Below are 27,764 nucleotides of genomic sequence, written 5' to 3'. Positions count from 1 at the left end.
ATTTATCCAACTCTTTTGTTTTCCTTGATATGAGTTTATTTCATAACAATAGTATTCACATTAAATATTAAAATGTTCCAATCTTACCTACAATTTTTACATGAAATATTAACTAGATAATATTAACTTCATGTAGAAACTATAGGTATGATCGAAATATTCCAAGAAATTATAGAGATATTCAAGAAGGTCCTATCTGGATAGGAAGTGTGGAGTAGGTAGATCTCTAGGCTAAGTAGATCCGCCGGCAAGATAATCAGCTTACAGCTAGATCCACTAGCCTCATTGATTTTGTACTTCTACTAACCTACTATCTAATTACATCTACCAACTATATAGATCTACCGATTATATAAGGTGAACAACTTTGCTTCCGTCGTTTTGCAATATATGGCTGTATCTAAATAAAAAGATCTTATATGTCATACAATAAGCTTAGGTATTTGTAAACATAACGCCATCGAAATATTAGTCGATTTGTGTCTGCATCATGAAAGTTATTCTCGATTAAACATATTAGCTACGAGCTAAATTCTTGTCCTTTGTGGATTGTTTTAATTTTCTGCTTTAATATGAAAAAATCTGCGGCTGAGGCTCAACGAATGCTCTCAAATACCAATGGTAAGGCCGCTATTAGTGAAAGAACGTGCCATGTGTGGTTTCAACGCTTCAAGAACGGTGATTTTGGCGGTGGAAGAAAGAAGGTTTTCGAAAATGCAAAATTGGAGGCATTATTTGATTAAGACTCGTATCAAAGGCAACAAGAATTGGTATAATCGTTGTGAGTTAAGCAACAAATCATTTCAAAACGCCTGAAAGTCATGGGAATGATTCAAAAACAAGAAAATTGGGTGCCGTACAAGTCGAGAGATGTTGAACGGCGTTTGTTTGCTTGTGAACAGCTGCTTGCAAGGCAAAGATGAGAAGGATTTCTGCATCGCATTGTGGCAGGAGACGAAAAATGGGTTCATCACTATAATCCTAAGCGCAGAAAATCATGGGGATATCCCGGCCATGCTTCCACGTCGAGGGACAAACCGAATTTACACGGTTCCAAGGTCATGCTCAGTATTTGGTTGGACCAGCTCGGCGTAGTGTATTATGGGTTATTAAAACCGACTGAAACAATCGCAGGCGATCTTTATCGAACGCAATTAATGCGTATGAGCCGAGCATTGAAAGACAAACAGCCGCAATACAACGAGAGAGTGATTTGACAGCATGATAATGCTCGACCCCATTTTGCGAAAGTGATCAAGAGGAAAAGTTGAAAAGTTGCTCCCTCGGACTATCACTTGGTTCGATCAATGGCACACGGCCAGACTGAGCAGCACTTCCGGTCTCATGAAGAAGTAAAATTAGATCGATTCGTGGATCGCTTCAAAAGATGACTAGTTTTTTCAACGCGGGATTCGTAAGCTGCCCGAAAGATTAAAAAAATGAATGGCCAGCGATGGAAAAAAGTTGTTCATGGCTGTTGTAAATATTTCTTGTCTCTGTTAGGACACGAAATTCGAAATAGGATGTCACTTTTTTTATAATAATCGCATAAACGATCCAATGCAAACTTGTATTCTGAAAGTTATGGAAGAGCTGAAACATGGGACGCCGAAGAAAAAATTCAAAACAGGGAGTGAATTTCCCAACAGTTAACGTCCGACGCATTCTCCTAATTACCCTACGAATTCCAGACAAAACCGGACACCTGTGTCATATTTTGCGAACACTCAATAAATTTCCCTTCCGGTCGATTGGCTGCGCGCACATGAATCACAATAGGATATATTGCAAGGGGAATTCACATCACAACGAGAAATCCCTTAAGTCACTAATTAATTAATTGCCGTACCCTTGAATAAAAAGGTTTTTGAACTTTCCAATTTCGTACGGAGATGATATATCTTCCCAGCTATACAGAACAATTTTGACTCGAATGATGCACAAATTGCCCTTTATATACTAACTTTATATAAAACATATATAGTATAGCAATGAGTAAATTATTGAATATGGAGAAAAATATCGTGAAGGTTTTTTTCATGTAAACAATTTTTGTTACTTAAATATTGTAGTCGTTTTTGCAAGTTTTTTAGATTTTACAACAAACCAGCTGTTCGAGGAGATCCAAAGTCGATGTTTAGTTGTTGTTAAAATGCCTAGAGCATGTGTATGCGGAATTCATCGCTAGCTAAGTGAATTTGAAAGAGGTCGAATTATTGGTCTACGGGAGGCGCGGTTGTCATTTCGAGAAATCGCTAACCGTACGAACAGAAATCCAACTACTGTTATGAGATGTCAAGCATGGTTCGATAATGCCCAAAATCGAAGAAGAATAGACACCAAATGAAGTTTAAAATCGACGTCTAAGACTTATGACCATTAGAGACCGATTTGCGATGACTTGATCTTTGGCTGATGAGTGGTTAGGAGAACAAGGCCATCCAGTAACTGTCCGAACGGTTTACAGCTGGATAAGGTCTTTTGGACTGCAGCATTATCGACCCCCATCTTGTGTTACCTCTGACGGTTGAGCATCGCCGGCAACTATTACAGTGGTGCAGAGAAAGTCAACATTAAAATGTGTCTTTTCTGATGAATCTCGATTCTTTTTGGGTGCACATGATGGCCGAAGAAGGATTAGACGACGTCGGGTTAAGCGTCATATACACCGGACAGTAGGCGTTATGGTATGGGGTGCTATTGCACATGCAAGTAGCTCAGCTTTAGTCTTTATTCCAGGTAACATGACAGCGCTGCGTTACCTTCAAGAAATAGTGGAGCCATATGTTCTCCCTTACCTCAACCTGCTCGAGAATCCAATATTCCAGCAAGATAATGCCCGACCTCATGTTGCCAGAGTTAGTTTAAACTTTTCCGAAGCGACCCTTGTGAATCTTTTGCCATAGCCGCCCAGATCTCCCTATCTTTCGCCCATAGAGCATATTTGGGACATCATGGGTAGAAGGCTTTGAAATTTACCCCATCCCCCACGGACTTTGGCGGCTCTGAGACATGAAGTACAGGTAGCTTGGGATAGTATCCCTTAAGAAGAAATAGACCATCTAATTTCATCAATGCCGAAACGTGTTGGGGAGTGTATAGATAATCGCGGTGGACAAACACATTATTAACAAATTTATTAAAAAAAATTGTAAACCCTTCATTGTTTTCTCCAAATTCAATAATTTACTCCTTGCTATACTATCTATGTTTTACCAAAAAAATTTAAAATTTAAACAGCTCCTTCTGGGTGTTGCAGTTTCTTTGTTAGTTAGTATATTTATAATTAGCACGCGAAAAAACATTTCTTGGCACTCTACCCGCATATATAATTCATCTTCGCTACTGAGATACAGCCCCTGTTACGGATGCAGTTTGTAGCATAGACAAGGGGACCTTGTGCGAAACCCTTCAGGATGTACCCCTCTTGAAGGCATCATTAGGACTTTATAAGACTGGCGTGTTTCGACGCGCAATAAACGTAATTTCGTGACAAAGACTACGCGCACAGCCAACTTCCCGAATGAATGATTTATGATTCTGACTTTTTGGCGACAGTCTTGATGTTTTCATTTTTCCCTATACACACACACATCCGCTTCTTCTTCCTTGCAATACGGTCCGCCTTCGCATGATTGATGAAGCGGATGAAAGAGCAACGTGACGAGATGGATTTATCGGGAAGAAAGATAAGAGGAAGATGTTTTGAGATCGTTTGGAATTTGGCGTTCTAATGATATCACATTACGTTCAAAAACTGAAATGTGTCGTCAAAAACACATTAAAGATCCAACTGATATTTATTTCTTCATAACTAGAATATATGCAAGTTAACCAATCACACTTCCAAACATTGACAATTATTATAATTATAAAAAAATTTTTAATGGGAATGAAACTTTTTGGAACTTGACAATAGTACCACTTGTGTAGGTATTATTTTTTGTAATTTCTTATATAATTTGTGTTCAGTAGATTATGTCATTTTATTATGGAAAGGTTCACACACTTCAACAGCGTTAAAAATTGTCAATTAGTTTTAACAATATCAGTGATCATTTTGTGAATTTTGAGAGAAATTTATGGACAACATTATTCAGAATTCAGAAAATTCATTTTCAAATTTGTCTGCCATACAACAAATAGGAAGTAGATTAACTGACTAATATCGTCTATGAATTGTTCTAAAAATTCTCAGTATTCACAAATGACCACTGATCTCGAAGAAACAAATTAACAAATTGTTGAAGCTTATATTTTTCCATGCTTAAATGACATAACCCAATGATCTGATTATACATAGAAGCGCCCTTAAACAGTCGTGCAGTGCAAAGCATCGACTCCAACGTTAGAGACAAAAAGATTAAGCACTAGGTCACGTGACCTCTAGGGAGAGGATAAAGATGTTTGAACTTCAGCCAATGATGAGGGAAACCAAATCACGTGATCTGACATGGTCGTGTATGAAAACAATACTGTATGTCTCGTATATACGTCGAAATATGGTCAATCAATCAAAACATCTGTTGGTTAGGCCTCTGCTCACGAGGTGTAAATGTCGTTCGCCTCACCTTTCTTTCAATTCATCTCTTAGAACATTAATAAGAGGAATGTAAATCGCCTTGTAACTGATGCATTCGTTTTGATGCTCACATTCGTCACTCCTTGTCTGACGGAACACTATAGCAGTAGCGTAATATAATTTTATTAATCTCGAAATTATCAGTTCATGCTCAAAAATAGTTTACAATGTGATTTATTCATAAAAATTCCTTCGTGTTTCAAAAGCGTCAATGTTTTTCTCAGTTTAATGATTTAGCTATTATGAAGTTATGAAAAAATGAATCCTGATAAAGCATTCAACAATAAAATCAGGATTCTCTACGCCTATGGCTCGCACACACAATCGGCTAGATCGATTGTGATTGGTGACACTACACTTCCATCTCTCTTGTATTCGGGATCGAGCACAGATATTTACTTTCCGTTCCTTCTATCTATATTCTAAGATCTTTCTTGTTATTCGCTATCTAGTGATTATTAGATCATTGACATAACCTAACCTAACGAACACAAATGACATAAGAAATGTCAAAAAATAACAGACAGTGTTGTCAATTATAACCATTTTATATTGTTCAATTCCTATTTAAAAACCTTATACATTCAAACAATAGATTAGAATGAGCAATGCAGAAGCGACGTCGATATCTTTCAGGTACTCGCCAACATATTTCTGCCTATCCGATTGAAAATTATAGCGGCGCCCCTATTAATATGGCTACTCATCTGCACTATTATGTGAACAATCGATTTCCATGATACTTTATCACGTTCCTACGAGAACATTTAGGAATAAAAAATTACTTGTTCACAGTAGATCGTGAGAATGTGTAGTTTATTTAATCAATATTGTAATGAATTAGACCCATTTAATGTAAATTTGAAATCATTTAAGCGGAGTATCAGAGAAATTTTCTTTCAGTGATTATTTTATTATTTTATGTTATGTTGCCACATATGTACACCATAGGATGTTGTTAAAATAATTTTTGTGTATTATGTATTAGAGGATACTTTTCTGGGAGTATTCCTGTTTGTATCCCGAAACTGAATAAATAAATAAATAAATAATAGACGATATTATTTCTTTTCATTAATGTTTTTTGAACCTAAGTAGTCCTCGAATTCATCAGGCAATCCGAATAATAGAAAATATATAGGTGTTCCATTCGAAATGAGAAAGTAATATCCAATTTCCGGCATAACAGGAAGTTACATAACAATGAAAATATTTGAGCCGAACAGTTCACGTGCCAATTTTTTGAACTGAATTCTATTGAGTTATTTATAAACGCCTTACGACAACCTTTCGTGAAGGACCCTGTACATTTCTGTTCAGTTTACTTGTTGTAAATCAACGAACTCAAAAAGTAAATTATAATTTAAAAAAAATTAAAACCCAGATTAATATAAAATGCTATTACAAAGAAAGTAAAATAATATAACAATGCTACCCAATATTCTAAATAAACCACAGCAACTAAACAGCCCATAGCAGTACCTCCACCAAAAAAAAAAGTTAAAAAACCTCTGCCTTGCAACTAAAAGAAGCCCAATAGAGAATACCTTCAAAAGAATACATACGTAAGGCGCCTGTAGAGCGCGCATTAAGAGCTGGTTGCCCCCAGCCGAGCAAGTCGCCTTTCTGTGAACAAAAAGCACAAACACATTCAATAAACGTTCACAGTACATTTAATTCACTCAATTCGGTTTGAATTGAAAAAATTGCGCAAACGACAAAAATGTTAATAAATTGCAAACATGGAACAAATGTGGTTTCACCACAGAGAATGTGAACATTTCAATGAAAGAAAAAAAAAGAAATGTATGCAAATAAAAAAATATTGAATACAATAATAACAAATTTTCGAATTAGATAACTACAATACTACACTTGAAGTATAGTGCTTATAATTATCCTCATTACACAATCTCTATGATATTGATCTATCTCCAATTTCCTACACGCAAAATACAAATTCATTCGCGAGGATATGCGGATATAGATCAAAACTCAACTAACCATATTATTTCCAAAACGAAACATTAAAATTTATCGTATTAGAAGACTTCACACACCATGCTTTCCAATCTAATATTTCATGTAAGAATGTTATAAAATATGTTATATCATAGATTGTTCACATGCCACGCTGATAAACATATAATGTTTAATTCAGCTTTCGCTGATGTATTACCTTCTTCGCATTATCTGTATAGAAATGGGTTGTCTTTAATCTAGAGATCAATTATTGAGGCAACTATTTCAGGACATAAACAAAATTCAAGATATTATAAGTATGTAACAGGTGTCTCAAGAGTAATAAACATAGATAGAGGGAGTATACGTAATTTTTCCATGTGCCCAACATGGTTAGATTACGTTGTCAGATTGTGAATTATTTTCAAATCAACAATTTTACTATATCGTTATGAATGTATATTATATTGAATGAAATATATTTAATTTAGTGATTCCCGATTAAATATGCAAATTTGAATATTTGGAATCCGATATTTTTTCTAATTTTCGAATTTATAATATCAAGAAAATATTTATTATTTTCTGTATCTACCTGCTGAAATCCAAGGTTTGGCAACTTTTGCTCTCCTAGTATCATCGGTTAGCGCGCTTAAAGTTTGTTTTCTGAATTTCTGATATATTTAGTTATTTATTTGAATATATTTTGAGTTAATATTAAACGTTAACTCACTATGTGGACAAATTAGCAAATTGAGTGAAATATCGTATCACTGATATGTTTTCATTTCCGCGCGCTTCGTGTCAAATTTGATAGTTCATTTTGAAGACAAAATTTGCTCACTAAAAATGACAAATGCACCCTCTATCCTTGTTTATTACTCTGAGATTACTACTGAACACCTTTTCGCTAAAAAAAAACTCAAACACAAAAGTGTCTCCAACCGCTGTAAACAAAAAATAAAGGACGAATCCCCCACATCTAGGAACCTGTGATAAAATGCAGTTCGTCGCTATTTCCGAGAGCTGTAATAACTCAAAGAGACGAATTTTCATGTCCTTCCAGTTCGCGTGAATAATCAAACGGTTCGGATAGAATTTGCCGCTTTCTGGGCGGCCAATCCGTCCTTTGTGCAAATTTAGTTTTTACGAGTTATCTCGCCCGCCCGGATTTGGACAGGATCGGTTCATTTCGCCAGTGGAGGCATTGCGAAAACGACCGCATAGAATAGAATATCTTCTGTGACTGCATTTCGGTAGGTGTCGTATCTGTCAACAATAATCCATAGAAAAATGCCGAAAGGGAGGTTTACACTACTTTGATCTGCTGATCAACTTGTTGAGTTGATCCTAAGGTCGAGTTGTACGAAACAACGTTCATCAGTAGATCAACGGAACTGTTAGTTATTGGTGATCTCAGTTCAAAAGAACGGGCGTTGTTCCAACTCATATTGACTTTAGTTCAACTGATCGGCGATTTCTAGTGAGATTTCTTTTGTATCTTGGCAGTTGGTGTGACTGTTACGAAAATTGACAGATTACGAAATATGAATTTGAATAATACGTTTCGAATTTTGAAATAATTTATAATTACGCATTCAATTCGTGAATTATGTCTGCCGAAATTGATTTAACATCAGAATTGAGAGAAATTGCGAATAATGCCGCAAAACATTTCACTTGATCCAAACTTAATATTACCTATATTGATAATTGATGTGTTGAATTTTGATAGGATTGTAAGTCTGTGATAACCACAAAACGAAAAAAATTACTGAAAACAATGTTGTAATGAGTTCATTACAGCACTATTTTTAGAACTGTATTTAACTCATTACGATACTGAAATAGAAAAAATAACTTCTTTGCTTGTCATATAAAACTTGGTTAGGTTAGGATAATATAAACGTTGTCATGAACATATGGAGGATTCTGAAAAATTTGCAAGAACCACAAATTTCACTGCAAGAGAAGAAAATGTGTTGTTGAGTTTGGTGAAGAAATATAAGGAATTAATCGAAACTAAGAAAACAGATAAAAACAGTAACAAATAAAAGTTGATTCCACTTTGTAAAATGTTTTGAGCGTTCTCTATACGTCAGTATCAATCTCGGATTTTGTATGTTATCAATTAGCTCCAAAAAATCTTCATCTTCAGTTAATTCTCCCAAAAAATCCATTCTATATAATATATAAATATGAATAACTTATGAGTAAAATACCAATAATGTCAAAGAATATATAAATGTCAATAAAATGAAAGATCAAGCCACATATTACGGATAAAATATTATCCGTAATCTGTGGATCAAGCTTTGAACCGACAAGGTATCAGCGTTCAAATGATCTTGGTTATGAACTGTCGATCAATAGTGAACGAGGTTGGTACAATTGAATTTTGTCATTTAACTACAGTCAACATTGAACTGTTGGTGAACTTTAAATGTACAACTGGCCCCAAGAGTAATTAACATAGTTAGAGGGAGCATATGTCATTTTCAGTAAGCAAATTTTGTCCCCAGCATGAACTATCAAATTTGACAAGAAGCGCGCGGAAATCAAAACATATCAGTGATACGATATTTCACTCAATTCGCGAATTTTTCCACAAAGAACGGACTTCTTATGTCCCATAGTGAATCAACGTTTCATATTAACCCAAAATATATTGAAACAAGTAGGTACCTAAATATATCTAAAATTCAGAAAAAAAACTTCAAGCGCGCCAATCGACGTGAAACAACCGTTGACACTAGGAGAGCAAAAGTTGCCAAACCTTGGATTTCAACAGGCACATACAGAAAATAATAAATATTCTGTTCATTATAAATTCGACAATTGGGAAAAATATCGGATTCCAAATATTCAAATTTGCATATTTCATCGGGAATCACATTGAATTTCATTCAATATAATACCTATACATTCATAATGTAATTCATAAGTAAAATTGTGGGTTTGAAAATATCACAAATCCAACAAGGTAATATATCCATGTTGGGGACATGTAAAAATTGCGTATACTTCCTCTATCTATGCTTATTACTCTATGAGTTGATCCCAGTTTTAATTTTATGGTGAAACCAAAAATTATCTATTCTTATCTTACGCTCAAGATAAGTTTCTATTCTATTTGAATGCGGATAAAAAAATTGTATGGACACTCCCCTTTATGACCTCAATCTAGTCTAGAGATTTATCTGAGTTATTTATAACATGTTAAATAATATACTCTGAATCTACTGATTAGATGATCAACAGAAGTATCACCAATCTCCTTCAAATCCAAGAAGGCTGGTTACTACAAAATTCGACATCCTGATCTTGAAATTTTTAAAAAATTATATCATACACTTGTACTTCTAGACATCCTAGTTATATCATAGTATAATCCTTATACTATGGTTATATCTAGTAGTAACTGGCATAAAAACTTAAGGAAAAAACCGTAATTTTTCTTGAAAATTATTACATTTAACTTTTGTCAGAGCTCTCTATGAAAAGTATTCAGTATCTGATCAGTAACTATAAATAAAGCAGTCGAGTTTGAAAAGATTTGGCACAACTATCCTTCAGACTCATCTGGATCTATCTTTTCATTTGTTTACAATAATCAATTTTGACAGTAAATCTCAAGGGTGTTTTGCAATTCTTACAAAGGATGAAAAAAAGGATTCTAAAATTTTACCATGAAAATTGACTATCGTGTGTAGAAACGCTAAAAATTTTGCATCAGTTGATTTTAGAAATTGCCTTCAAAAATAATATGATAATAACGTTAGCGTGAGTTCTTTATAGAAAAAATCTGAAAGGAGATAAATTGAATTTCCTTAACATAATTTTTGTGAACTTCAAACTAAGAGCTTTTCGCATGTCTAAAACCATTCTAAATTGTAAAATATATATTTGTTGCCCGACAATGAACCGATTAGTGAGTAAAATGTAAAAACATTCAGAAGCCATACGTAATAGCAGTCAAATCAATGCTTTATCACTATTCGAGTTAATAAGCTTACTAGAACAGAAGTGAGTTTGTCAGAGAAATAAGTGTGTAAAGACACTATAGTTGGTACCTTTAAATCTATTTGATCAATGGTGTTTTCCGATGCTTAAAGAATCTGAACTGCAGTCGCAGTGTCAAGTCTTTTCGGACTACACATAAAATAGAAAAATAGTCAATATGAAGAAAATGATAATTTTCTTCTATCAAAAAATATGAAATTGATTATTGCCTTCACTTGAGATATGAATGATATGCAATGATCATATTCTTTTAATTCATCAAAAATTAGTTGAACTGGCTTTCAAATCTTCAGATATTTATACTTACTGGAGCAAATGTGATGTTGTGAGGTTTTGCTGATGTAGTAGTGTACCCAACATTGTTTTAATGTTGGTGAAGACTTAAATGACATGCAGATCTTAGAAAAAAATAAACTGTCCAACATAAAGCAACATCACCACCACATCACAGTTTTGAAGTTCTTACAAATCAGCTTTGCTTATGTTATGTCTAAACATATTGACAAAACAAAGAAACTTGTGTAAAACGAAAATTACATGAATGAATTATCGAAAATAATAATTAAAAACAAAATATAGTTGAATAATGAATGAATTAAGAAATCGCTTCATAATAACATGAACATAGCTGAAATGCAAAAACACAGAGAGACAAGTCACAGGTACTCACAACATAGTGTCGTACTACGCTGTCTGCGCAATTTTAATTGCCTTCCCAGTTGAATCAATTGTTATTTGATAATTAGCTTTAACCATTCGACGATCTATAAAATATGTATCAAAATCTATTTCAAAGTGAAGTTGGACCATCAATTTCATATTTCAACATTTGCAATTTCCCAAAAATCATAAACAAGTTCATAACAATAACCTCTGCAGTAGCCCATATGTAAATACATGAACTCAACTGAACGAAAAACAAAAACTTCAATAAACAGAGGAAATTGTCAAGAATTCAAAGCAACAGCATCAAAATACTGCACTGTTAGACAATGTTCATAAGACTGTGTATAAAATAAAAAAGGAATGATGGCCAATTAGAACTGAAAAGAGCAAAATAAGCAAAAATAAATGCAGAGCAAAAAAATAAAACTTTGTTTTGGTGGAAGAAAAATAACCAAAATAAACAAAAATGATATGATAAAAAAAATATGTGGTGTGAACTGTTTAAAAAATCATCTTGAGCACTCTTGAACTGTACTATATCTTCACCAGTTGATACAGTTGTCGAACCTTATTTGAAAAATATCCTATAGAAATATGATCATTTGTAACTACTCACTTGTGTCGATATTGCGTTGTAAATGTGTTGCGATACGATGGCGGGCATCATTATATTCTAAATGCAAACCCAACCTAAGTAAGGTGGGGTTCTTCTCAATGAGCTGTGTGATTTCCATTTCTATCTTGTTGCCGAGAACTTGTGACCTCTGTTGAAAGAGAAATTACATCTACAACTGCTTAAAACAATTCACAAGAATATAAATAAATTCAGTTCCATAATTGTTAGGGAATTTTTGGTAACTTTAAGGAATTTTTTTTTTATATTACCATACAAATGACTAGCAATTCATTATCTCTAAATTCAATCTATGAAATGACTGCTTACCTGATTTGAGGCTCTGAATTCTTCAACACTTTTCAACTTCAATAATGATTTTATGAGCCTAACAATACCACTTGGTGAAATGAGGTTAGTTTCTACATTAACTACTCTAATTGTGTCATTTTTCTCCAACAATTCAGCTAACTTCTCTGCTTCCCTGTCAGTCATTCCAGTATTAGCTAAAGACAATGTTTCCAAATGGGTATTCTTTTCCAAAGCACCAAAGAGCTTATCAAATTTCTCATTTGATATGTTCTGAAAAAATAATTTGTGATTGTGAAAATAACCATATATTCAATAAAGTTCGTGAGTAGAGAATTAACTTTTTCATGGAGAACAGCTCAATATCAAGATTAGTTAATAGTTTTGAAAATATTCAGATTTTGATCATTAAAAGAAACTATAGAATTTTTTTAATATTTTTGTAGTAGCACTTTGGTTCATAAATTGCTTGAAGAATGAACTTCTTGAAAAATGACCTATCAATCATTTCCATTCGACTTATAACAGTTTAGTTCAATTTTGAGAATCAGCGATAATTGAATAGACAATATTATCCTGAAAACTCACCTTAATGTTGTTCCAATTGAGATCAATGTATTTTGGTTCATCATCTTCTACCTTCTGTATTGTCTCATCAGGGTCATTTGGATTTGGAGGTTCCATTGGGAATATTTTTTGTTTTGTGGCTTTGGTAATACCATCCCAACCCAAACCAACTGGTTGCCCCTTGTTCAACAAAGATGCATGATACTGATCTTGATTCATCATCGAATGGAAACCAAGGATGGCTGCAAGGAAATAGAAAAAAATTAAATTTTTTACACATGGAGAATAAGGTCAAAAATGGACTTACCGGCCAAATCAATAATTTCATCTTGTGAGGCACTTGAGAGAGCTTGTTCATATTCATCTCCTAAATCAATGGCGATTTGTTCATCAGCTTCTTGTTCTTTCATTGGTTGAGGAGGTGGTATCCACTAAAATTAAACGAGCCTTTCAAGCAAGTAGGAAGAGGAAGCCAATAATTTACAATTTCATATTATGTACAGAGGTTCCTATATGAACTTGCACAAGTTCTTTTGTGAATTTAATAAAAGAGCATCAATAATGATAGTAACTAGATTATTGAAGTAATGTTTAGGAAATAGTAAAATAATAATAATAAAACATGCTTAACATACTTTCTTCCCCCTTACAACTCCTGGCACATAAGGTTTGAGTTCAGGTTTATCAGGAGTTTCAATAGCCTGTTTATTTATATGCTCAATCAATTGTTTCCTATTCAAAGGACCTGTGGGATCTTTTTCACAATCATAACTACATCTTTGTGAAGGAGGCAAAAAGGAATCCTGAAAGAAATCATTAAATTTTTATATTTTCATAACCCTTCATCAATTACAATCCAAAACTTTCACATATAATATTTCAAATACTAGGGGAAATTTAACGTATGCATTAATATAAACCAGAAACCCGCTTCTTGTCTTATCAGATATAATTACACATTGCTATCAACATAATACTCAAATTTTCAAACTAATCAATTCTCATGAATACATACCATAATTCTAAGGTTTATATTTAAAAGTGTCTGCTTGCTATCATTCACGCTATAATAGAACTAATATCTGAGGAGGGATTTAACATTTATCCTTAGCAATGTTTACATCAGGCCGATTGCCAATATTTCAGAGTCAAATAAAAAGTGGTTTGGACTGAGGTTAATGTACTCACTTTTGAATAGACTTGTTTAAATGGGTATCCAGGAAGTATTTTATACATGATATGATATATAACACATAGGAAACAAATTGAAACATATACATTGGAAATGTTTGCTAACGTACATTTTACATTATCTCTTATCAGTTACTTTTTCTAATGACCTAGATAAAATATTCAATTTTGCACATAAGGAAATATGAATTGCATTTAGACTCTCTTCGTAGATTACGGGAGGGGTCTTACTATTATAACATAACCTCTACAATAATACATTTCATAATACTTACGTCAGGGTCAACTTCTTTGGCCAAAATGTTTATTTCTTCTGCAGTTAACTTATTGAGAAGGTCATCTACATCAATTTCTTCATATTCACTTAAATCCTTACCATATAACTTGGCAGGTGTTGTCATAGTGGTTGTTTTGGTTGTTGAAGACGTCTGAAAGGAAAAGACAGGGCTTGTAGTCAATAAGAATAATTAATTAAAATGAATGAGAAATGTAATATCGTGAAATCTTTCCCGGAAAGCGTATCATTTTATTTTTCTAAATACTTTTAGGATTTCTTGCTAATAATGTTCAAATAATACCTCAAAATTAATGTATGATAGAGAGCTTTGGTCCTCCACTCTTCCAAAATGCGATAAACAAGCACTGACCCTAATTCCTTTGAATTAAATTACACTAAATTGAATAATAGGTATCACCCACACAATCAAATCAGTTACTATTCACTTATCAACAATCGATATGACGTCTGCGTCTGACGTTAAGTTGACATTGTAGTTCAAAATATTTAGGGTGTGGTAGACAATGTTCCACTTCTAATAGAAGAACGAAATTCTTCTTCTCTTGATGGCCTTGGTGCCTATCCACTTTGGATGTTAGCTAACATGATAGAGACACGGGGAATCAACAAAGAACTTCAAATTTTAGACAATGGTTTGTATTTTCTTCATATTTTTCCCAACTAAAGGGTGTTTTTTTAGAGCTATAGAACTTTAAATTGCAATCAAACAACGATGGATTATTCGATTGATACGAATTTTATTTATCCGCAAGATAATCTTGTGGCATTACATTTTAAATATGATTTCTGGCATACGACCGCCACGGCTGGCTCGGATGTAGTCCAATCTGGACGTCCAATTTTCGATGACTTTTTTCAACATTTGTGGCCGTATATCGGCAATAACACGGCGAATGATGTCTTCCAAATGGTCAAGGGTTTGTGGCTTATCCGCATAGACCAATGACTTTACATAGCCCCACAGAAAGTAGTCTAGCGGTGTTAAATCATTAGATCTTGGAGGCCAATTCACAGGTCCAAAACGTGAAATTAGGCGGTCACCAAAAGTGTCTATCAATAAATCGATTGTGGCACGAGCTGTGTGACATGTTGCGCCGTCTTGTTGAAACCACAGCTCCTGGACATCATGGTTGTTCAATTCAGGAATGAAAAAGTTAGTAATCATGGCTCTATACTGATCACCATTGACTATAACGTTCTGGCCATCATCGTTTTTGAAGAAGTACCAGCCCATAAAGCGCACCAAACAGTCAGTTTTTCTGGATGTAACGGTGTTTCGACATACACTTGAGGATTATCTTCACTCCAAATGCGGCAGTTTTGTTTGTTGACGTAACCATTCAACCAGAAGTGCGCTTCATCGCTAATGGACGTAGTGCGTGATACGTATTCCGCACAAAACCATTATTTTCGAAATGAAATTGCACTATTTGCAAGCGATGTTCAGGCGTGAGTCTATTCATGATGAACTGCCAAACCAAACTGAGAATAAATCACTTAACAGCTGTTAAATCGGTCGCCATCTTGAACAACTTAAAGTTATATACCTCGAAAAAAAAACACCCGTTATTTTGTGCAAATTTTGTTATAATAAATCCAATATTTGTTTCGATTTATATCATTCATATACACACAATATCTCAATCCGATCAGATATCTATTATTCACTGAAATAGCGGGTATTTCTTTGCCATTATTCTTTTTTAATTTCATATGGATTTGAGGCTGTTATTCAAAATCTCAACTTCATCTCTTTCGCCACAGAAATATAGATGGGTGTAACGGTTAGTGGTATTCGAAATAAATAGATCGTAGATGTCATTCAATAAGCTTATGTATTTGTTAAAATAACGCCTTCGAAATATAAGTCGATTTGTGTGCATCATAAAGTTATTCTCAATTGAACATGTCAGCTTACTAGCCAAATTCTCGTCATTTGCGGGAGGTTTTAATTTTCTGCTTCAATATGAAGAAATCTGCGGCTGAGGCTTATCGAATGCTCTCAAATACCTATGGTGAGGCAGCTATCAGTGAAAGAACGTGCCAAGATTGGTTTCAACGCTTCAAAAACGGTGATTTTCAGGTCGCCGCCCAGCATGGCGGTGGAAGAGTGAAGGTTTTCGAAGATGCAGAATTGGAGGCATTACTCCATCAAGAGTAGTGTCAGACGCAACAAGAACTAGCAGGATCATTAGGAGTGACGCATCAAGCCATTTCAAAACACCTGAAAGGCATGGGAGTGATTCAGGAACAAGGAAATTGGGTGCCATACGAGTTGAAGCCGAGAGATGTTGAACGGCGTTCTTTTGACTTTGAACAACTACTTGCAAGGCAAAAAAGGAAAGGATCTCTGCATCGTATTGTGACTGGAGACGAAAAATGGGTTCATTACTATAATATCAAGAGTAGAAAATCATGGGTATATCGTGGCCATGCTTCCACGTCAACGGTCAAACCGAATAGACATGCTCAGTATTTGGTAGGACCAGCTCGGCGTAGTGTAGTATGAGTTATTGAAACCGACTGAAACAGTCACAGGCGATCGTTATCGAACGCAATTAATGCGTTCGCGGTGGAAGAGAGAAGGTTTTCGAAGATGCAGAATTGGAGGCATTACTTGATCAAGACTCGTGTCAGACGCAACAAGAACTAGCAGGATCATTAGGAGTGACGCAACAAGCCATTTCAAAACACCTGAATGATTCAGAAACAAGGAAATTGGGAGCCGAACGAGTTGAAGCCGAGATATGTAGAACGGCGTTTGTTTGCTTGTGAACCACATGAAAATGCGTGATTTGTAAAGGAAATATCTCTAATTTAGTTTTGAACTGGGCATCGACGTAGTGGCATGGAGTAGATCAGTAGATAATAAATAAGCGCTGGGAAAGCTCCAGACTTCTCGCAGCAACCATATGTTGATCCCTGCAGGAACGACACTTCGAGGTGCGACAACCTGCAGCAACATCCAGATTTTTCGCGATATTGGGACAGATAGCGTCCATAAAACCCAAGGTCAGGTCGCGTGGGCGTCAAAAACAAGATTTCAAGTTTGAAGTGTATAATCGAGTGGAGCGGTCTGGGGCCGGAACATCTCCCGCTCTGGCAGATCTCCAAAGCTCTATACTTGGCGAACGGGACGGCCGAATTTCGATTATTTATAGTGCAGCAGGATAGACGGTTCCTCCGGCCACTGGCCTTCCTTTTACCAGGGGAACGCCTGTACGCGTCCATGACCTACGCGATTCGGGATAACGTCTTTCTGTTCTGGCGGAACCGCTATCGATCCGCTAATTTCGATAAACACCTCCCAGCCTCCCACGCTGCGCTTACAGTTCTTCTCTCGGTTCTTCTGCGTGTACATTCGAAGGTTGATGGTTTATGGGAAAAGCCGGTGCCAGGACCGGCAAACCTAGGGATTCACGGCTTGGCATGATTTCCAAGCTACTTGGTTTCAGTTTGGCTTGATTTCAAGTCAAACTCAAGTCAAGTAGTAGTTTTTAAATCTCAAGTCAAGTCAAGTATTTATTTATCAAGTACATGATTTTTAGCAGTTTCATCGTGTAGTGTCACAATAAAAAATGATGAAATGAGAAGGAACCATGCAAAAAACAGTTTTATTTATTGAACTTATTGTATTGAAGAACCGATTATTTCTACTTTTTTGAAATATAAACATAAATTAAATCACTATAAATCCTAACGAAATGAAAAAAAATAAAAAATTAAAATTTCTTAATATTGAGAAACCTCCAAGCTTTGTTTGATTTCATAATTTTCCATCAGGGATCTAAGACACATGAGGCATCCTACAGATATGTCGCCTAACCTTTTGCGGGTTTTTGTAACTGTAAAAGCAGCTCTGGAGAATTGTCTTTCAACAGGAGCTGAAGATGATGACGTTGATAAAAAATCCTTGGCCATTTTGGCCAAGTTTGGGAAAGTCTGGAAAGATATTTCTGAAACTACCAAAATCTACCAATAGATTTCATAGAAATATGAGAAAACTACTAAAAAAGTCACACTGGCGAATGCTTCAGTCTATCGGCGCTCTAGGAATCCTTTTATTTAGTTTAAGCGCGCACGCCGAGATTGCAGAAATATATGCCGTGCGACACGTGCATATCAAGCTCAAGTAATATCAAGTAACTTGACATGAAGTCAAGCAATTAATATTTGAAATCAAGTCAAGCCAAGCCCAAGTATGTAATTTTTCACGAGCTTGATTTTCAAGTCAAGTATAGTTGGTTGAATTACAAGCTACTTGGCTTGATGAATCCAGACATTTTGCCGGGACAGTCAGTTAATAAATCAAGACATATTTTTTTACACAAAAATATTTTCTTAACGAATATTCCACTCTTTGTAGAAAAATAATAGAATTACCAGGAGTCATTTTTTTTAAATCGAATAAGCGCTCTCAACTTTAGTAATGAAAATACAAATACTTAGGTACTAAAATGCATCTTTAAGAACTACGTTGTTTTTTTTTTTTACTATAGACTTATAGAGCGTCGTACTTTTAAACAATGCAGGTCGTTTTTTGATGAAATCTCGACAAAACGTAAAATTTGACAAGGTGATTTTATGTTAAAAAATACGATTTCATATGAAATTGAAAAGATGCCTGAGGGGAATAACAAAGGCTGCTCCAAAGAAAATTCAGATAAATAAGGCAAATCAGGGCGGCGAAATTTTATTTTGCCGGGGCATCAAAATGTCTGGCACGGCTCTGTTTACGGGAATGAATCCGGGTTTTGTGTTTTTTGTATAAGTTGGGGAGGTGTGAATTCGAAGGGAGACTTTGGCCCATTTCTACATTTTTATCGCATTACAGGGTGTTTGGTGCTTTGAGTATCTATACTCGTAAATAATAGACGATTTTTGTGGTTCTTCTGCACATATACTTTTGCAGCTGAAATTCTACTTTTTTTTGCTATTTTTGTGGGATGTAGGTCGACTCCATATATGTCATAATATTTCATTCTAATTTCTTCTGCGCGTACTTTCGATGGTTGAGTGTTTTCGGATATGATTCCGGGTCTTGTACTTTTTGTACAGGGTAAGCCAAATTGGATAATTTTTAATGACTTTTTTGATAAATATCGAAAGCCATCTAGGCGATTGATAAATAACTTGAGCTAAATTGCCAAAGAGGCAAAGAGCAAAAACTCGAAGAAACCAAGAGGAAATTTAGCTTTTCCCTGAATGATATTTGACGAGAACATAAAAAAAAACAAGGAAAGTGACGTTATTTTATCAGAATTAAATATTTTGAAATATTTGAAGTTTGCCATTGAAAAACGTTGAAAATTTGTAACCCGTCAATTAAATGGAAAAACTTGTTCTTAGGATTGTTATTCGAGATTACATAAATTGTTAGCAATTAGTAGAAAAAAATTTCTTTTTCGGCAACCGTCCGGGAAGTGCTCACTTCCCGGACGCTTTTTCTCTGAGGAAGTAGCATTTCCCGGCCTAGTCCGGAAAGTACGTACTTCCCGGACTAGGCCGGAAAAGAATCATAGAATCCATAGCAACCGAGATAACGGCTGACAGTTCATATGAAATTAGTTGTCAAAAATTTGCATGTTTTTTGATCGCAATCGCAATAAAATATGGAAAGCAGCAGCGATAGTGTTATTCTACATGGTTGCCGAAAAAATATTGTACGCAACACGCCCGAAAATGGTTTTTTTGGACTCACAGACTTCCAGGACTCGCTTACGCTCGTCCTGGAATTTTGTCTATTCGTCCAAAAAAAACCTATTTCCCGGACTTGTTACGTAAATTACTATTTTTCATACTATCTGTTTTACAAAATTCAACCTCTGTATCGAAATTACTTGGACATACCTTATCCAGATTAAAATTCAAGACATGAAAACAATTAGTCTGCTATTTCTCGATGTAAAGGATATTGCAGCTCTTAAGTAGAATAAAAAAGATGCGACAGTGGATATATTTATTTCCTTGTTCCAGTTTCTCGTTCTCGAACTGTCGTTTCGTGTTCCAATAGCTTTTACTGATAGAGAGAAATGGTGGTTCTATTTTAAACGTATGACAAACGCTTTTAAATGTTCTTCTTTATTGCCTTTTTGTTTGGAGGAACTGCACCTTGCTTCTTCATTTTTCTGACATCTACTATTGTGGTGTTAAAGTGGTTACTCGCCATTGTTTTTTTTATACCGAAGAATATATGGAATTAATTATATAACGGGTGTTTTTTTCGAGGTATATAACTTTAAGTTGGCATTGCTCTTCAAGATGGCAACCGATTTAACAGCTGTCAAGTGATTCATTCTCAGTTTGGTTTGGCAATTCTTCATGAATAGACTCACGCCTGAACAACGCTTGCAAATAGTGCAATTTTAGTGCATGATTACTAACTTTTTCATTCCTGAATTGAACAACCATTATGTCCAAGAGCTGTGGTTCCAACAAGACGGCGCAACATGTCACACAGCTCGTGCCACAATCGATTTATTGAAAGACACGTTTCGTGACTGCCTAATTTCACGTTTTGGACCTGTGAATTGGCCTCCAAGATCTTGTGATTTAACACCGCTAGACTACTTTCTGTGGGGCTATGGGCTATGTAAAGTCATTGGTCTATGCGGATAAGCCACAAACCCTTGACCATTTGGAAGACAACATTCGCCGTGTTATTGCCGATATACGGCCACAAATGTTGGAAAAAGTCATCGAAAATTGGACGTCCAGATTGGACTACATCCGAGCTAGCCGTGGCGGTCATATGCCAGAAATCATATTGAAAATGTAATGTCACAAGATTATCTTGCGGATAAATGAAATTCATGTCAATCGAATAATCCATCGTTGTTTTATTGCAATTTAAAGTTCTATAGCTCTAAAAAAAACACCCTTTATTATAATAGTTATTTATAATACAAGTGCAGAAATCTTGGAACTGCTATTTTATACAGGATGTCTGAAATTATGGTGCCAATTTGAAACAGAAGATTCGGAAAAATTGCCAAGGTATTAAACATAACACTCGAAAATTTTGCTGCCACTAATATCTTTCTTACACATATGATGTTGATGAGTGTTATGATGTATAATTAAGCAATGTAAAAAAATATTTATAAATACCGAACTTTCCATATACGTCTAGAATAATGGAAAATAAGCAATTTTCGAAAACATTAGGGAGTTTTTGAATAATCAGTTAAGAGGAAACAGAGCTACGTAGCTGCTCATTTCAAAACGAAATTAGAAATTTTCTTAAAAATCACCGCTAATATGGGTTTTTCACATAATTTCCTTAAATAATAATCTTCAGGGAAGAAAGTTGATATTTCCAATTTGCGAATGAAAAATTAAAACAATATTTTGAAACTCTTCGTATTCGCAAAAAAAAATTGATGACATATCGGGTGTCCCAAGGTGAGTGGCCTATTAAATTATTATGGAAACTATTGATGGTAAAGATTTCAAATTTTGTGGATAGATATTTGGCCATGTAAGGTACATTTTTGAAATAATTTTACATTTCCAGTGTTGCCGGATGTACGACAATTTGGCAACAACTTTGTTATTTTGAATGGGACATCCGGTATTTCTATTTTTTTTATGATATTCCATAAAATATTGAATCTATTCACTCTTACTTTTCCATCCCTATTTTTGACGGTTTTTGAGTTATTAATTATTTTTCGAAATTTTAGGTCAAATTGGCGTATTACGAAAATGACTCTAGCTCGCTCAATATTTGAGATTTAAGTCAGAAATTTTGCAAGTAGTTAGATATTGATCTGATCTGTGTCACTGCTTTTGAATTATGGTTGTCAATAATACAGGACGCACCAAAAAAAATCATCAATTGCCAAGTTACAAAATTGTAAAAAAGTCTATTTTTTCAAATTAGACCCCTAGTATATTTTTCAATTTTTGGAATCAGTTCAACACATTCTACAATTCGTCTATTCACTTACACAGACTTTTCTACAATTTTGTGACTTGGCAAATGATGATTTTTTTTGGTCCGTCCTGTATTATTGACAACCATAATTCAGAAGCAGTGACACAAATCAGATCAATATTTAACGACTTGCAAAATTTCTGACTCAAATCTCAAATATTGAGCGAACTAGAGTCATTTTCGTAATACGCCAATTTGATCTAAAATTTCGCAAAATAATTAATAACTCAAAAACCGTCGAAGATAGGGATGGAAAAGTAAGAGTGAATAGATTCAATATTTTATGGAGTATCATAAAAAAAATAGAAATACCGGATGTCCTATTCAAAATAACAAAGTTGTTGCCAAATTGTCGTACATCCGGCAACACTGGAAATGTGAAATTATTTTAAAAATGTACCTTACATGGCCAAATATCTATCCACAAAATTTGAAATCTTTACCATCAATAGTTTCCATAATAATCTAATAGGCCACTCACCTTGGGACACCCGATATACTTTGTCTACACATCACTGATATATTTTCGATATATCATGAAAAAAAAACCTACCAAAAATCATTACAAATAGGTAAAAGTATAATTTCGTGAGAGTAGTCGTACAATGCTGCCCTCTACTTATTAGCTTCGAAAAATATAAAACTCCGTACACCGTACAAAATTTGGTCATCGCAGGAGTGCCAGAAAGGAAATGAATGGGTACTAAAGTTTGACTGATACGCGAAAAACCACGTGGTGGTAATCCCTCTTAACAATCATACATTTTATTCACTTGTAAAATTCAAAATATGGGTTTTCAATAATTCCAATAATTTTTTGGTGGAAAACAATTAGAGACTAGGACTTTTTGACAACAAAAATTATTTTCAATATCATCACCTCAACAATCTCCTTTTCGCTCTTCATTATAGTATTCTTGAGAAACAGGATTCAGGAAGTAATTCGGTTAGTGAAAAAGATTAACTATTCAAATAGAAATAAAACTCTGATGTCAGCAAAGAGCTCATTCTATTCGGATCATTGACTTGGGTATAAATTAAACTCCTCGAAAAAGGAACGTTTCGAATCTTCTGTCAATCAATCTGAATCATGGATCAAAGCCATCTTCTAAGAATAATTAGGACTTAAATTGTTCAACTGGATCGAATAGACAATGAACCTGCTCCATTAGTATATTTTTAGACCTAAATGTCTTGCTTCTTCCGTTTTGATCTGTTTTTTTCAGTGCAGTATACTTTTCATTTTGAACATAGATACTCGAAAATTTGGATTCATATCTGAAGGTAATATTAAATTTCCACTGATTCTCGGAATAATAATTTATCACAAAGTATCGTTAATTGGTTAATTTAATGAAAAATATTCATTGAATTGCCTCCAAAATGCTTGACTTAATATCAAGTACTTGATATTACTTGCGCTTGATATGCACGCGTCGCACGGCATATATTTCTGCAATCTCGAGCGTGCTTAGACTAAATAAGGGGATTCCTCGAGTGCCGAGAGATTGAAGCATTCGCCAATGTGACATTAGTGGTTTTCTCACATATCTATAAAATCCATTGTTAGAATTTGGTAGTTTCAGAAATATCGTTCCAAACTTGGCCAAAATGGCCAAGGATTTTTTATCAACGCCAGCATCTTCAACTCCTATTGAAAGACAATTTTCCAGATCTACTCTTACAGTTACGAAAACCCGCAATATGATAGGCGACAAATCTATAAGATGTGTCTTAGATCCTGGATGGAAAGTTATGAAATCAAACAAAGCATGGAGGTTTCTCAATATTTAAAAACTTTTTTTTTTAATTATATTTCACTTTGTTATGATTTATAATGATTTAATTTATGTTTCTATTTCAAAAAAGTTGATATTTTCGGTACTTTTTTACAATAAGTGTAATAAATAAAAGTGTTTTTTGCATGGTTCCTTCTCATTTAATTCTTTTATTATTACTACGCAATAAAACTGATAAAAATCAAGTTGCTAGATATGATTCAAGTACTTGATAAATAAATACTTGACTTGACTTGAAATCGAGTCAAGCTCAAGCCAAGTAGCTCGAAAATCAAGCCAAGCCGTGAATCCCTACATGGCCAACGCTGTATTTCAGTTAAATTAATCGTAACAAAATATGAACCATATTGTTGTTCTCATTCACAAATTGGTCGTTTCAAATATTATAATGTAGCTATTCTCGAACGATACTGCCAAAAACCATGATTAAATGAGGAATAAATCGCCAAGTTGTAAGGTCATAAGCCATTTCTCCGAGTTATTCCAATAAAATAAAAGCACATGATCATATTTTCAGTAGCCAAAACAATAAATTCACATTCAATGAGAGATTCAGAAACGCATCTTCCTACAAAAATTTAACGGATCCTTAGGTTTATAGTTTCTTCAATGAATCATGTATCCAGTACCAATCTTTTTACTATCTATTTCTTTTTTCAGATCAGACTATTTTGTATCGAATGAGTCATGATGAGCTGGCAGGATATTTGTAAACTTTGTGTGGTTGTGTTAAACGTTGTTTGGAGGTTCATTAAACAATTTTCGTATAAATACGGAGTTTTTTGGGTACAATAACCTGTTAGCACCTCGCGAAAGGAAACAGGTGAAGCAGATACACAGTGGATTTATTTTTAGAAGCCAAATCGACCTTAATCAATCAGAAAGCGGAAACGTTGGACCTCCTATTAACATTGTATGGGTCATGAACAATATAGTCTTTTCATCTGGATGAGAGAGAATTGGCACATCGAATAGAGAAAATCAGTCTTGCATACAAGGTTTTCGAAAGCACATGATACGGAAAAAAGGGAAAAGAAATAGATATTGCATGTTATTTAACAGAATTGGAAAATTCAGGAATTTTAAACCGTGGTGTAGTCAGTTATTCACCTGAAGTTTCGCTTACTACAGTGGTGAGCATCTTCAGAGGATTCCAGGACATAGATTGTAACTAAATGCTGGATCTAGATCTAGAAACCTCTGAAGAAGTTGACCGCAGTATTAAGCTAAACTTCAGGTGAAAAACCTACTAAATACTTTGAAAAAAACTCCGAATTTTCCAATACTGTTGAAAATCTGACAGCAAAATTGTTTATTATTTAACCAAATATATCAACTTGAAAGTAAGTAGGTACTTTCCGAACTGTGAGTAATGAACTCATGCTAAAAAATAATCTTATATCAAAAGAAGTTTCAGGAGCAATTCGAGTAGTCACTATCGCCCTAAAAAGGTTGCCCTCAAATAGTTATCGGAATTTTGAAAAGAGGAAAATTTCATTCATTTTTCTGTATTTGTAATTTGCATTGTATTCTTTTATTTGAAATATTTTTTATGACTTTTTCCCTCAGTTATAATTCCAATTAGATATCTGAAATATTAGGTACAATTGAAATGATTGAAAGGAAATTTTTCGATACGTAGATAAATTTTTCAATTCAGTAACGTCATGCCAACACTCATTTCTAATTTTGTGAATCCAAATTCCTTTCCACTATATTGCGTTAATAACAAATTAGGCATGCAATGCCAAGCAGCAAATGATTTGTACCAAACTTCATGTAACAAGCTCTTAAAGTTTCCAAGAAAAAGCGTGAAATAAACTGTGACAATTAATTCTCCTCAACAATTCTTCCTAATGGTTCATTTTAGCTTTCAACGAAGTAACAGAGTTGATGTTGATATTGGGCTGTTTCCATAGTTCAAAATTCATAACATCGCAACCTTGACTGCAAACGATGTAAACAGCCCAAACATCGTTGCCCGAACGATTCTCTTATTTCATCATAGAACACTGCATCCATAAGGAAGAGAACTTTTCATTAAAAACATACTTTTTATTAGTTCTTATTGAAGTCTAAACTGAAATTGTCCTCGCTCACGAAAGCAGAAAGAAAAAACAAAAATATTTGTTTTATTACTTCATTTTGAAGTCTAAACTGAAATTATCCTCACTCACGAAAGGAGGCATGAATGAGTTATATAAAATGTCAATTGGGGATCGTGGAATAAAGACTTCTTGATATAGAAATTCATATAATTTCAGATTAAAAGAGATGTGAGGGGTTTTTTCCACGACTGCGTTTTATGTGATATATTTTTGAGTTTCTATTGTTCCCAAATAAAAATAAACGTATTCTTTTTCTTTTTACTTCAGCAATCGATGAGAATGTATAGTCTGTTAGGTACTCGTCTAGCATTCGTTATCTCGATTAGAGGTTTCATTTGAAAAAGCCGCTATCTGAGCAGATGTTATCTTTTGACATTTAATAAGTAAAAACTACGCCATCACTAAAAATGGAACGATACACGCTTCAACAACGCAATGAAATTGTTAAAATTCACTAAAAAAATGGTGAAAATTTTGCAGTCACAGTTCACACAAATAAATCGATTCTGAGTCATCGCGACACACCTTCTCAGCCTTCAATACTGGTGGAAAAAGTTGAGCTGTGATGTGAAGAATCTAAACCGTGTGCGTCACTCAAGAACAATTGAGAAATTTGCTGTAGTTTTGACGAAATACCCATGTTTGTCGATCTTGGGAATTAAGATCTTTTATGGCCGGAATTAGAAAATATTTATATGAATGACGTTTATTGTCAACAAGACTGCGTTACGTGCCACACGCAAGCAACGGAACAATCACAATTCTACAAGAAAAGATCTTGTTATTTACCACTTTTAGTTTTTTTTTTTCATCGGTATTGGCATACCTTTCTCTTTACAATGAAATAAGCATCTACTGATTAATTTTGAAATATGCTCGTTTTTTTTATAAAATGAAACCTCTTATTGGAGAACCCTATACATATTTGAATATTAGATGGCTATGCTTTGTTGACTTCATTAAGAATTGTAAATTATTCATCAAGTTGCACCGAAGGAGCACATATTATGACATCATTTCATTTACGTTTCAAAGAATACGCACTTATATAACCATATGCAAATCAAAATTTATAATTTCTTGAAATTTAATAACGAAGTTAGTTCCTAGAATAAATTACTGCCTATAACTGAATGAAAAAAACTATTTTGAAATTCTGAATGATTCCTGACCTCCACTAAATTTCTCAAAATGTCTTGAATTATGTTCCCATTTTCGAACGAACGAGGAAACTCAAAACCAATATACGTGCAAGCCTAGAGGATTAAGATACATGAACATTACAATAGTTCGTGTTGAACTCGCGAATACTGTTATGTATTAGCGAAACGAAGTGATGCTTTGTTTATTTTTATTACAACATTTCACTAGACTCACAATAATAAACCATACCATAAAAAATTTATGACGTTGAAATATTGATCTTCTGGCCACTTTCCAGACGTACTCTAATCGACCTCTATTTCAAGCTACCCCAGTTTTGGCTATCACTATACAGGCAGAATGGAAATATCATTATTTCATTTTATTTATGATGATTTTAAGAATGGAAAAATTGTTCTAGCCCCGATTTCAAGATGAACTTTTAGAATTTATAATGCAGACTCTCGTAAGAGTCATTTATTCAACTCACTCAAATTTTGTATGATGAAAACAGATGTCTGTGTCTGAGGGCCAATTTCCATGAATAACTAATTGACGAAAACC

The 27,764-nt window shown here is 34.4% G+C and overlaps 1 protein-coding gene across 10 annotated transcripts in view; it reads right to left on the bottom strand.

Annotated features, from left to right (window-relative positions):
* Positions 1–27,764, bottom strand: part of LOC123677048 (tropomodulin) — a 70,182-nt gene that overhangs the window by 5,656 nt on the left and 36,762 nt on the right. For 2 of the 10 annotated variants that reach the window (XR_006747039.1, XR_006747042.1), the window contains exons 2-9: positions 14,189–14,341; positions 13,358–13,525; positions 13,030–13,153; positions 12,744–12,964; positions 12,177–12,428; positions 11,850–11,997; positions 11,238–11,331; positions 6,148–6,208 (exon numbers count right to left, since the gene is read on the bottom strand). Coding sequence is in view for 5 of the 10 variants with exons in the window: in XM_045613470.1 (XP_045469426.1) it covers positions 11,252–11,331; positions 11,850–11,997; positions 12,177–12,428; positions 12,744–12,964; positions 13,030–13,153; positions 13,358–13,525; positions 14,189–14,341 (1,146 nt within the window). In the remaining 5 variants the exon portion in view is untranslated. Of the gene's footprint in view, positions 1–6,147; positions 6,209–10,617; positions 10,697–11,237; positions 11,332–11,849; positions 11,998–12,176; positions 12,429–12,743; positions 12,965–13,029; positions 13,154–13,357; positions 13,526–13,737; positions 13,892–14,188; positions 14,342–14,491; positions 14,641–27,764 lie in introns of those variants that run through there. The other 8 variants (XM_045613471.1, XM_045613473.1, XR_006747043.1 and 5 more) reach the window with 7 other exon arrangements.

Source organism: Harmonia axyridis, chromosome 3 (assembly GCF_914767665.1).
Source record: "Harmonia axyridis chromosome 3, icHarAxyr1.1, whole genome shotgun sequence".
Lineage (NCBI taxonomy): Eukaryota > Metazoa > Arthropoda > Insecta > Coleoptera > Coccinellidae > Harmonia > Harmonia axyridis.
Note: the sequence above shows the minus strand (reverse complement) of the source record. Positions and strands in the feature narration are given on the sequence as shown.